The 13614-nt window shown below is 44.8% G+C and overlaps 1 protein-coding gene across 4 annotated transcripts in view; it reads right to left on the reverse strand.

Moving 5' to 3' along the window:
* Positions 1-370: 370 nt before the first annotated feature.
* pcnx1 (pecanex 1) overlaps positions 371-13614 on the reverse strand; it is a 62404-nt gene continuing 49160 nt past the window's right edge. For all 4 annotated transcript variants that reach the window (XM_076299363.1, XM_076299364.1, XM_076299362.1 and 1 more), the window contains 9 exons: positions 7504-7734; positions 7126-7226; positions 6691-6841; positions 5872-6102; positions 5243-5517; positions 4480-4658; positions 3425-3936; positions 3124-3264; positions 371-2985 (listed from right to left, as the gene is read on the reverse strand). In XM_076299363.1, the coding sequence (XP_076155478.1) occupies positions 2845-2985; positions 3124-3264; positions 3425-3936; positions 4480-4658; positions 5243-5517; positions 5872-6102; positions 6691-6841; positions 7126-7226; positions 7504-7734 (1962 nt within the window). In that variant the 3' untranslated portion in view covers positions 371-2844. The remainder of the gene's footprint in view (positions 2986-3123; positions 3265-3424; positions 3937-4479; positions 4659-5242; positions 5518-5871; positions 6103-6690; positions 6842-7125; positions 7227-7503; positions 7735-13614) is intronic.

The following is a 13614-nucleotide window of genomic DNA, read 5'->3' on the forward strand; positions in this document are numbered from 1 at the left end:
GTGGGAGGGGGGTGTGTGTGTTTTTTTAATTTGTTTGATGTGATTTCCTGTATTCTAGTGCATTTTGGGGATGGCCAATACTAAATTCAATCAGATTCATAGCCTACTCCTGATTTGTAGATATTGAGGCAATGATTCCATGCAAAGGCTTGGGCTTCAGGGCCCCCCTGACCCCTTGGGCCCCTGGGCCTGGGCCCGGTAGGCCCGTGCAGTAATCCATCCACTGGTTGCCTGCATCAACAGTGGCGCTCGGGGAGCAGTGAGGGGTTAGGTGCCTTGCTGACCATGCCTGACTCATTTCAGCCACTGTCCATTCAGCCAATGATATGTAGAGCAACATGTTACTAAGACAACCAAGCAAAGTTAAATCAAACACCCTTTATTTACCCCTCTTACAAAAGAATCAAGTTAAATAAGGGAACAGTCCATCAAAAAGTTCGGCCTTCTGTTTCAAACCGATGGTCCTTGATACATTTAACTATATACCTTTGTCCCATAAATGAAGTTGTAACAAAATGTAAATACAATGTTCACAGTAATAAATATTCAAAACAAAATCCTTTTTTTACAATCACATATAATATATATTCATATATTTATATAACTATATATGGTAAAAACTTTATTCTTTCAAGTTAAAGAAAAATGCAAAAGGATAAAACAAAAACAAAAATGGCTGATGAGCAGAATGATGATTGCATTTTTCATTCCCAAGGCAACGGTTACCATGGCGATTCAAGATGGTGAGTAATAAATAGCTTGATATATCTTCAAGATTGTAGTGCATTACTGTAAATCAAACAAAAACAAAAAAAACTATAGTGCAAGCCTTTTTTCTTTTCTATGAAACAATGTACTATTTCATAAACTGTGAATAAATGAAGAAAAAAAAACGGAATGACCATGAAAATCGCTGAAATAGCTGACCTGGTCTGAGGCCACTCCTGGGATTTTGCCCCGTTGCACAGCTGTGTCACTCATGCTAGACTACCTGGGGTGCCGCCCATCACAGCTAGACTAGCCTCCTGACAATAAAGTGATTTGCACTGCATTGGTAAACACTGCAAAACAGCTGAGAAACGTGCTGTGTCTTCAGTGACCCTACCGACCTGACATGGCACTAGTGACCCTCCCCACCTGACATGACGCTTCAGTGACCCTACCCACCTGACTTGACGCCGCATAAACGGACGTGCCCATGAGTGACTCCCCCTCAGTAGTGGGCCCTGGGACGGCTCTAGCCCAAATCCGTTCTGCCCTCTGCAGAGTCAGGGCCTTTACTGTGCTGGCCCTGCATCATATAAATGCACCTAACGCCCTCTTAGAAGGGTTTTGCCAGGAAGGGTGACGTGCAGGGCAAGCTGCCCCAGGAGTGGAGTTAGACCAGAGAGGTGTAGTGGAAAAACAATAGAGTGCAGCACCTACTGATCCTGAACCTCTGATTGGCTAGAGTCCCTTCAGGTTCCTGATTGGCTACAGCTCTTTGGTGACCCGGTTGGCTGTAACTTGTCAGATGGCAAAGAGCCACTACTGCTCAGGCTCTTGACTTGCTGTAGCCTCTCAGTCTGGCTACAGGCCTCCAAACCCATCCAATCAGTGCACTGAAGGGGTTGTTCCTGGTCTCTGGATTGGCTACGGCCCTTTGACTTCAATGGCCATTCAGTGTCCTGATTGGTTGAAGGCTCTGTCAGTCTACTGACTGACCACAGCTTGTTCTGTGTTCTGAGTCCTGATAGGCTGTAGCCCATTCAGTGGTCTGATTGGCTAAGGGCCGTTAGTGTCCTCCCTCTTGGCAACAAGCCTCACACATGTGGCGAATGCCAGGCTTTTTTGGCAAAAGATTTCTTACAAATTATACAAAAACAAACAAACAAACAAAAAGAACAAAACAAACAAACACTTAGGTCTTGTGTAACCCTCAATGATTTGCCCATTCCTAACCACCACCAATAGAGTCTTTGTTTGTGTAAGTGTACGTATGTGGACGTGTCCATAATATACACTTGAAGGTCTGTTTTTGAGTGTGTAAGTGTACATATGTGGACGTGTCCATACTATACACTTGAAGGTCTGTTTTTGAGTGTGTAAGTGTATGTGTGTGGACGTGTCCATAATATACACTTGAAGGTCTGTTTTTGAGTGTGTAAGTGTATGTGTGTGGACGTGTCCATACTATACACTTGAAGGTCTGTTTTTGAGTGTGTAAGTGTATGTGTGTGGACGTGTCCATACTATACACTTGAAGGTCTGTTTTTGAGTGTGTAAGTGTACGTATGTGGACGTGTTCATACTATACACTTGAAGGTCTGTTTTTGAGTGTGTGCCTATACCAGATTACGGATCTTTGAGTTGTGCTTGTGTATGAACAGTTTGTGCATATTGTGCATGTACTTGTATGTGTGTATAAATGTATGCATAAATATGTGTGTGTATATATATATGTATGTATGTATGTGTATGTATGTGTGTGTGTGTATGTGCATGTATGAAGGCATGAATCTTTGAGTGACTTGCGCTAAACATCATTATTGTCACTGTCGTCAACATCGTTGCCATAATCATAATTTGATGCATAGAAAAAAGAAAACCCAGCAATGTTCAACTTAAGGAAAGTTCTGATGGGAGTCAATCCCTCATGCAGCATATTGGTGTGACACACGCAAGAAGGCAGGTTTCCGTCTGTGTGTGTTAACGTGTGTGTGTGTGTGTGTGTGTGTACACATGATCTGCCTTTGAACTTGCACTTTTCCCTGGCTTCTGGTCCCACTGTAGGGACTGTTGAAAGGGTTTGTTGTTAGGGTAAGGACCCAAGTTGAACTTTGCCCTCTGTGGAGAGGTCAAAGGTCAGACCTCGGCACCCAGCTCGATGACCCCCATCTCTATAATGGGAACCAGTTTATCCTCCACCTGAACCAGCAGGATGGCCCTGTCCATGTGGGAGCGCGTGGCCAGGTCGCGGCTGCAAGGCACCCACCGGTGTATTACCTGGACCAGATAAACATTATTATTATTATTATTATTATTATTATTATTATTATTATTTGGTTACCCCAATTTGGCAGGGTTGTGTGTTTGCAGAGGAATTGTGGGTAATGTAGTCCTTTAGCTTTGTGGTCAACTCACATGTCCCTCCATACCCTCGCGGGGGCTCCAGTCTCTCCAGTAGTTACGTCCCGAGCGCAGCCTCACACACTCATCTGGCCACTGCAGCTCCTTCCGCTTGGATATGTTAATCACCTCCAGCACCTGACTCACATCCACTATCTACACACACACACACACATTATACACATGAACAATACAAATGATATTCATCACAGGCTGTGTGTGATTTATATTTATGTAGGTATGCACGCACACACACACACACACACACACACACACACACACACACACACACACACCCACGCGTGTTTCATTTCACCTGCACTCGGTAGGAGATGTCGTCCCGCCGCAGGCACCCGAGCGTGGGGTGGTGTGTGTGTGGCGCGTGCATCATGTGCGGGTGGTAGTGTGTGTGGCCCACGGCGCTCAGCATGGTGGCGGTGGTGGCGGTGGCGGTGGTGTTGGGAGGCTCCCCCAGGGCGGCGCCCAGCCCTTCGCTGCCCAGGAGCCCCACCAGCGTGTGCCGCTTGCAGGCCGGGATGCTGTGGCTGGACAGGGACCCCGAGGGCCCTCCGGGCGGAAGGGGCTCCACGCAGGGGCCTGCGGGGCCGGCGCTGCCCAGCCGCAGCTGCAGGGAGGTGGGCAGCGTGCGCAGCGAGAGCTGGCTGCTGGACGAGCGCCGGCATGGCTCCAGGCCCGTGGCCGACGTGCGCAGCGATGAGTGCCGGCTGCTGCCGTAGCGACAGGACGACGACTGGCTGGCCACGGAGGCGCGGGCCGGGGAGTGGCGCACCAGACCGGACTGGACTGACTGGGAACTGTGACTGGTGCCTAGAGAGAGAGAGAGAGAGAGAGAGAGAGAGAGAGAGAGAGAGAGAGAGAGAGAGAGAGAGAAAACAAACCCAAATGTAGAGAAGCTTATTTAAAACAGACAGGGAGAGAGAGGGAGAGAGAGAGAGATAGAGAGAGAGAGAGAGAGAAAGAGGATGTATGTATGTAGAGAAGCCTATTTAGAACACTTGAAAGAAGAAACTAAAAATCAAAAGTAGATTAGAATGTTATCTGGCCCCAAACAAAGAAAAGAAATTGGCAGAATATCTCTTTACTATCAGAGATAGAAAACCGAGACTGACCCTAACTAAATACAGGCTAAGTGACCACACATTAGACATTGAAAACAATAAGTCATGGAAACCAAAAGAACAGAGAATATGTGGTCACTGCACAGGTGAGGTCGAGACAGAAAGGCACTTCTTACATTGTACATCATTCACTAATTACTAACTATCAAAATTAAAGATACCATTAGGAGAAGGAGACGGCATGTGTGTGTGTGTGTGTGTGTGTGTGTGTGTGTGTCCATGTCATGCTTACCAATGGAGTGGGGCTGGTAGGAGGGGGGGGCGGCCGGACCCGAGAGTCCCCCCTGAGAGACGGAGCTCTGCTGCGAGTCACTGACCCCCCCATTCCCACTGCCACATGATAACCCCCCCGCGTCCGAGTCCTCAATGTTCCCCCCGCTGTTACAGCCAGCACCGCAGCCCTTACGCAGCCTGATACAGCCCCACACACACGTGCACGCACACACACACACACGTACACACACGCACCCACACACACACACACACACGTACACACACACACACACACGCACACCCGCGTGCACACACGCGCACACATGCGCACACACACACATGTACACACACACACGCACACACACACACACACACACACACACACACACACACACACACACACACACACACACACACACACACACACACACACACACGCACGCACCCACACACCCGCGTGCACACACGCGCACACACACGCGCACACACACACATACATACACACACGTGCACACACGTGCACACAGAAAAGGGGGAAAGGGAGAGGAGTGTTATTGAGTCCTTCACACTGCAGCAGCTCTCCCACACTCCCTCTGCAGTTACAGCTCAAGCACCTGCACGTGTATGTTGTCGTCCAAACAGAGTCTGCTGCTGCAGCTCACTCCACGTGACTAACACCATTTACTTTATCTTTGTTAATACAACATAATGGGATGATGAAATAGGCAAGTCATATTTACTTATGCCCACACACAAACACACACACACACACAAACACACACCTGTGCCATGTGCTGACGATGAAGTTGCGGATGTTGCCGAAGCTGATGGGTCCGCCCAGGATGTGACCCAGCTGGGCGTGGCTGTTGCAGTAGGAGGTTGTCAGGGGCGACACGTAGATGGGGTATCCGATTGGCTGATCGCAGGACGAGTTGATCATGTTGCGTAGAGCCTGCTTGGCGTTCTGGATGCTTCCGCGCTCTGGGTTGCGGTTCCGCAAGAACACCAGCTCCTGCTGTTGCCCTGCCCACAGCCCACGCACACACTCCTTATTGACCTAGAAAACACACACACACACACACACGTTAGTCACCTTCAACAGAACAAAACATACAAAAAAAAAAGTGAAACACAGAGCCTGTTAAACTCAGTCACTTATCCGCAGATGCTAGTCAAGTCTGAGGGGTCAGGGCTTAGATCTCAGGGGGCAGAGTGGCAAGTAATCATTATTCCATAAAAAGAACACAGTGCTCTTGATGACCCTGAAGCTGAGGTACAGTAGACTTGTAGAAGAATGATGATCTTGTATTCTTTGGTGCTCTTGGTGTCACACACACACACACACACACACACACACACACACACACACACACACACACACACACACACACACACACACACACACACACACCTTGATGACCCTGAAGCTGAGATATCGGCGATTGAGCATGATGATCTTGTACTCGTTGGTGCCCTCGTCGAGCACGTGGCGCAGGGCGAGCAGAGAGGGCGCGTTGGAGAGCACGGCACTGCGCCAGGCCGGGTCACCCTCGTGCGCGATCACCAGGCTCTGCTGGTGGGCCGAGATGGCCTCGAACAGCACCGCCGGCTCCTCGTACTCGTCTGGACACGTGAAGTGGTCCTGCAAACCAAGGCCAGGCCATTTAGGAGCGCGACGGACAATGCAGTCAATGAGAAGTAGCCTAAGCACTGTATTAGATGCACTCAAAAAGTCACAACTGAACTTGTCAAGAGCCACAAAGTGGAGATAAGTCTCTGACATTAATCAACAATAATGTCAATGCATGCCCAGATTGCCTGATATTGCACTGTATAACGCTGTTGATCAGGAGGGATCATGACCCTTTTAGCTGTTTTTTAACTAACTGGGTACTGTGTAAGCATTAAATGGTGATATATTGATGCCAAGGGGCATAAATATAAATGTTTTATTGTGTTGCTTTAGGTCAGTGTTTCTCAAAGTGTGGTCCGCAAGCTATCTCAAGTGGTCAAATTATACATTGCCATTTTTTTCAACCCAATAAAATACAAATGACAAAATACTATTTTGTATTTGAAATATGGATTTTAAATACATGTATCATAAATACTGCCCATCCCTGACAACAGCGGGAAAAGCATCATTTGTCTCTCGATCTCAGACTTACTGACACACAAACGCACCCCCCCCCCCCCCACACACACACACACACACACACAAAGGCCTCACCTGGTGTAGTTTGAGTGACATGCGGATGGCCGGGACCACCACCTTCCTGAGGAGCTCCATGTCTGCAAAGATCCACTCGTCCCTCACCGAAGAGATGCGGAAGTCGCCCTTAAACAGGGCGTGCAGCCCGTACAGAAACGACTCCAAGTTACTGTCCAAGACAAGGACAACAACAAACCCAGGGTTAAGGACAGTGGGGGTGAAAACTCCAGTTAATTGAGGAATAAGGGGCTTATACCTGGAACAAAACTAGAGCAAATCTTATTTTGTACAAGTGCTACAAAATGCTAATTGAATCATCATATCTTCTGTTGTGTATAAGGAGCTTATTTTTTACTAGAAGGCCCCATGAGGTTACTTGTGTTGACCTGTAGGAGGGGAACCAGCAGCTTTCTCGCACAGGAGGTGAGTTTGACATGTTTGTGGCGCCCTCACCTGGACATATGGTGAGCTGCAGTACCCAGTGCTCTCCGGCCCAGCACACACAAGCCAAAACAAAGCAGCACCAGAGACGAGTCCTTCTCACTCTCCAGAGGCTACAGAGAGAGACCCGTGTTTAGAGAGAAAGCCATGGGGACCATGATATACAACACAGAGGCGTACCATTTATTAAAATACACTAGAACAGCACACGTAAGAAATACCACACACAGCCAGGAATGAACTGTTCTATTTCAAACAATGTTTCAAGCACTCGTCTTCAAACAGAAAAGGATGTGGACAACCCTAGCAGCCCTGTACCAGTGCACTAGTGCCTATCTGTCCACTGCATGCATATGTATGTGTGTGTGTGTGTGTGTGTGTGTGTTGCACCTTGGTCCTGCGTGAGTTGCAGTACTGGATCCAGCTGAGGTAGGTCCCGCAGAAGCTGTCGCGTGAGATGCCGGCCAGCCGGTGGTCGTAGTCCTCATCGATGTTGGGGTTGAAGGTGGGGTCCAGGTCCACATAGTGGCGCTCTCCGCAGGCGCGCAGGCCCTCACGCATGGCCTCGTTGGCCAGCCAGTCCTCCAGCTTAGGAGAGGCCATCACGTAGTAGATGATGCCCTACAGGACACAGGTGGGGGCAGAGACGGACAATAAGACAAGAGACAGAACACACACACACACACACACACACACACACACACAGACTAGCGCACACACACATTCACACACACTAGCGCACACACATCCACACACAGAAGCGCACACACACATCCAAACACACTAGCGCACACACACATCCACACACAGAAGCGCACACACACATCCAAACACACTACCGCACACACACATCCAAACACACTAGCACACACACATCCACACACACTAGCGCACAAACACATCCATACACACTAGCGCACGCGCACATCCACGCACACTAGCGCACACACACACTAGTGCACACACACATCCACACACACTAGCGCACACACACATCCACACACACTAGCGCACACACACACATCCACACATGGAGCAGTTTTATAAGAAGAAGGATCAGGCTGAACAGAAGCTAAAAGGCAACAATTAAAAAGAGACTTGAATGGGCAAATTATGCTCATCAACATCTCTCAATTGTGCTGCGTCATGTGGCATAATATATCTCATAGGACAGTGTTTCCCAAAGTCTGGGTCGCGACCCACGGGTGGGTCGCAGGAGATTTTATTTGGGTCGCCAGCACAATTTATGTTGTGTTATAGGCCTAACTGATACCATTTGGGTCATTCCGTGTGAAATCACCCAATTTCAGCGCAATTTGGCAGGTGACCCTCTCCGAAAAAATCTGAAAAAAATCTCAGGTGTTTGTAGACCAAATCCATGCATAGATCTTAAATAGTATATCTGTATAACTAATCGTTGCAAAACTACAGCCCTTTGAAGTTTCAAGTCATTTTAAGCATTGTGGTGAACAATCCTTTTTGTTCAACTTCCAGCATTATTGGCTCTTTTGGTATTTCACACACATTAGTGAAACTATGTGAATAGAAGTACATTTTCCTGTTGAATTAAAAAATCCAATCGGATCAGACGTATCTTGTATACTTTCCCCTCTGCAAAGCTCTGAAAATGGCTATAAATTCATAATGTGAAAAGACATCATCACCTTTGAGGGCTTCTCATTCAAAAAGTATGTGACACAAATTCATCAGATTTTTTTCCTACACATATATGTATTATAAGGTCCTGTCCATGCATTAACTTTGGTTGTTATCATTTTCATATTTTCAGAGCATTTTTTTTAAATTGGGCTTGATTTTCAAAAAGCCTGTTTTCATCTTCTCATTTCACCACGTGGACAGTTAACAGGATTTTTTTTAATTTTACTATATATCATTCTGTATGTGAGGATCATCTGCCCAAAATTTGGGCTTGTTGCTGAGTTTCTTCATTGAGATAAGATTTTTTTTAAATATTGTCTATAAATCCACTGAATTTGTACTGGATCTGCAGTACCACTTTGCACCACATGTGGTGCTCTTTTAATACAATGGAAGTCAATGGAAGAGTAAGAGATTCACTTGTTTGCTGCACATATCCAATCTAAACACACAGTTTATGGTTCATAGTTGAATTGGTCCAAATAATTATTGCAACATGAACAACATACTACTCATACATAAATTTTATTTAGAGAAAATAAACTGATCAAGTAAATTATACACACATAAGACTGACTGGTCATCATACATGCAGCAAGAGGATTTAGCATAATTACCATCTTTGTAATGAGTTTTCTACACCAGCTTCAACCTATCAGTGCCTATGTGAGCACTTTAATAATTTCTAGCCAGCTGGTTAGGCAAAGTCTATATTCATCGTCATATGCTTGGGATGCAGTCCTCTGTGATACATAGACAAAGAGCATCAAGATGGAGTTCAGTGCTTTAACAAACAATCAAACAATGGGTTTCTAAAATTCAGTTCATCAAGGTATTTCACTTGATGAAGATGACCATGTGTGTTTCCATCACAAGTATTCATAACAAGGTTTGAGGACTCGTGGACCCAAGAGGCATTTGTAAAAAGATGATAAATCTTTAGTATTGATTTTTCTGCATCTGACAATGCACTGAATTTTAGAAACCCCTTTTTACTTGAACCATATGAACCATAAACTGTGTGTTTAGATTGGATATGTGCAGCAAACAAGTGACTCTCTTACTCTTCCACTGACTTCCATTGTATTAAAAGAGCACCACATGTGGTGCAAAGTGGTACTGCAGATAAAGTACAAATTCAGTGGATTTATAGACAATATTTGTAAAAAATCTTATCTCAATGAAGAAACTCAGCAACAAGCCCAAATTTTGGGCAGATGATCCTCACATACAGAATGATATATGGTCAAATTAAAAAAAATCCTGTTAACTGTCCACGTGGTGAAATGAGAAGATGAAAACGGGCTTTTTGAAAATCAAGCCCAATTTAATAAAAATGCTCTGACAATATGATAATGTTAACAACCAAAGTTAATGCATGGACATGACCTTATAATCCATACATGAGTGGGAAAAAAATCTGATGAATTTGTGTCACATACTTTTTGAATGACAAGCCCTCAAAGGTGGTGATGTTTTTTCACATAATGAATTTATAGCCATTTTCAGAGCTTTGCAGAGGGGAATTTACACAAGATACACCTGATTTGATTGGATTGTTTAATTCAACAGGAAAATGTACTTCTATTCACATAGTTTCACTAATGTGTGTGAAATACCAAAAGAGCCAATAATGTTGGAAGTTGAACAAAAAGGATTGTTCACCACGATGCTTAAAATGACTTGAAACTTCAAAGGGCTGTAGTTTTGGAACCATTACTGATACAGATATACTATTTAAGATTTATGCATAGGTTTGGTCTACAAACACCTGTGATTTTTTTCAGATTTTTTGGGAGAGGGTGACCTGCCAGCCACTGGGTGATTTGACACGGAATGACCCATTTGTCATTTGATACCAGGAAAGCTAACAGTTTTCTATTAGGATGTAGATTGTTAACTACCACAGTCACGGTTTTGTCATAAAAGGTCATGAAACTGGCGCATGAAACTGGGGGACGAACGCATCGCAGAGGGGGTGCCTGAGCATGGATATCTACCTCTCAAAATGAAACCGTTCTGTGGGGGGCCTGCCATGTACCTCGCAGTTGCAAACTGCAAGGGACATGAATCCGCCTATTTGCAACATTAATAGATACCAGTTCCTCAACTTTACCGATTAAAATCTAGTGACCGTGCTGTCAACTAAAGCAGACATCCATAGACCGGACATAAGGCCATTCAATTTGCATAGTTTTGATTGCAGATGCAATCTTTAAAGTTAATAGCAACCTCCTCACATTCTTATTTCTGATTTAAAATTCACAACAGTGCATTAATCTTAGTTTACAATTTAAATGGGCATTTTAAACACTATTCCTCTCGTTTTCTACCTCGCAATATTGCGCAAATGCCTCTTGTTCTGATATAACGACTATACAATATAATATAATACAACAATACAATATAACGACTTGAGTTATTTGCTGTTTACATTGGAATTGACGTCCACAGTGTTATGGACCCATTTGTCTGCAACGCAATGTAGCCTACAACATTTTTTTTTTTAGAAATACAGGAACAGCTTACTATGCTGACGAATGACGACTGCGCAACATGCGAGAATTTCCCCTACTCTCGGATGCGCATTAAAACGTATTTTCAGTAGTCATTTCCAACTTTTCACGCTGATGGTGCTCAAAATGCAACACAACCGTGTTCAAAGCAGAGATCCTATAGCAATGTATGGTTGGGGGAGGCATAGAAAAGTTGGAGAACCTGTGGCCTTAAACAATATTGGTGGTTGCAGGGTAGATTTGAAGTGAAATGGGTCGCGATGGTCTGTCATTTTTAAAAAGTGGGTCGCCAGAAAATAAGTTTGGGAAACACTGCCATAGGAGATGTCAAATCAAACAGAGACGCATCACACACCTTAAGGGGCAGCCGTGGCCTACTGGTTAGCGCTTCGGACTTGTAACCGGAAGATTGCCGGTTCGAACCCTGACCAGTAGGCACAGCTGAAGTGCCCTTGAGCAAGGCACCTAACCCCTCACTGCTCCCTGAGCTCCGCTGTTGTTGCAGGCAAGGATTAGTGTGTGCTTCACCTCACTGTGTGCTGAGTGTGTTTCACTAATTCACGGATTGGGATAAATACAGAGACCAAATTACCCTCACGGTATCAAAAGAGTATATATACTTATATACTTAAACACAGTGGGCTCTATCTTCCGTCCTGGCGCAATTGACTTTGTATACTCGCGAGTTTGTCTTTCCTATTTTGCAGTCAGCGCATATTGGAATTTTCCCTCCACAGGTACATGCCTGTAAATTAGGGAATTCGATTGCGCCCACGGGGGCGGTTCAGCGAAAAGACGGGGCGTGTTCCGGCGCAAACGTTCACTGTTGATATTTTTGCAGTTTCAGAAAACAATTCCGCCACAGACCAGGAACTCCCTGGTCTAAAGTCTGTGGCGAAAATGCAGATGCTATTTTAAGGGCGCATGCATGACCACAGGCCTGCATGAATGAATGCGTTGCACACCAATCTACAGACACCCCCGTGCACAGACGGAAACATTCAAAGCCTTGATAATATTTGTCCATTTCCCGGTTTTGTTCGTGCATTGGTGACCTAAATATTTAGTAGCCTATAAAGTACAACATCTACATGCAATATCTTTACAACAACGCCTAATTACGACCTATTAATCTGGACAACTTTATAGGCTACAGCCCTATAAAGGCTAAAGTTACTTTTAGTTTTGTTCCAATTTACCGTTGTGTAAGGTTTTAAGCACCATAATTTTGCCTACCTTGTTGTAGCCCATCTGAAATAACTCCAAGCTTTGCTATGTTCCCTCCATCCTTTCGTTATTTTCAAAAAACTTTTATATCCATGATGGCCTTGAAGTCTTGAGTTAGTGAATTAGCTTAAATCAGCTTTTCATGTGCTGTTAAGCAGCAACAGATAGTACAAGAAAGCAGCAAGTGTGGTTACAATTTCTGTACAATTTCTGTAGTTGCTGCATCCATTCATTGTTATTCTCTCTCCTGCTCAAATAAATGTTGTGCGTGAATTAAGTTGATGATAATGTGTTTACAAACTCTGCTTTACAGAAAATATTGTAAATAGTCTACTGTCACGCAGTTAATGGGATACTGTGCAGAGTTGAAAGTTAGGTCAACTTAAACGAAGCCCTTGCTTGGCCGCCTGTGCTGCGCAACGCACACTTAGCTCCTCTCATCTATACAATGTAGTTCCCATTTCTGTAAACCATACATCATTTCAAAGAAAAATATTACCACTCGAGGAAAATCAGTGTGGTGTCCATGTGAAAAAATAGGCATAAATCTAGCGTACACATTTTCACGAATCACTGATGTGTTGATGACATAAATTAGGAAATGTTAGAGGACTTAAGGAGACGTGATGTTGAACTGCATGCCGATGCCATTTAACCCAAATGCCCCAGCGGCAGCACGGGAGAGAAGAGATTAACTGACGGAAGATATGCATTGTCTATAGAGAGGTAATGTTAGATTACATTGTACATTGCAAATATATCACCATGCATTCATAACCTCGTGATTCAGTGAGAATGATCCCAAAACATCGGAAAGTATGTCTTTGTGACAATTCTGTATTACATTTTGTCAAGATGAAAAATCAATAGCTAACTGTTCCCAACTGAACAGTGATTATAGCGCTGTGAACGCTCCTGGCTGCGCCTGGCAAATACGCCACCATAATAGCAATCAGCTATGGAACAAGCGTGCCTGTTGTTAAAGGGAATGTGAGATGACGCTCTGATTGGTTTATTGCACGTTACGCCCAAACCACACCCATGATTAATGTAGCTACTTCAGACCACCCCATTTTAGATTTGCGTCGGGCGCAACAGT

This window comes from Alosa pseudoharengus, unplaced genomic scaffold (genome assembly GCF_046254945.1).
Source record: "Alosa pseudoharengus isolate Yale_2024_CS ecotype anadromous, Long Island Sound unplaced genomic scaffold, YU_APseudo_1.1 YU_APseudo_1.1_scf_22, whole genome shotgun sequence".
NCBI lineage: Eukaryota > Metazoa > Chordata > Actinopteri > Clupeiformes > Clupeidae > Alosa > Alosa pseudoharengus.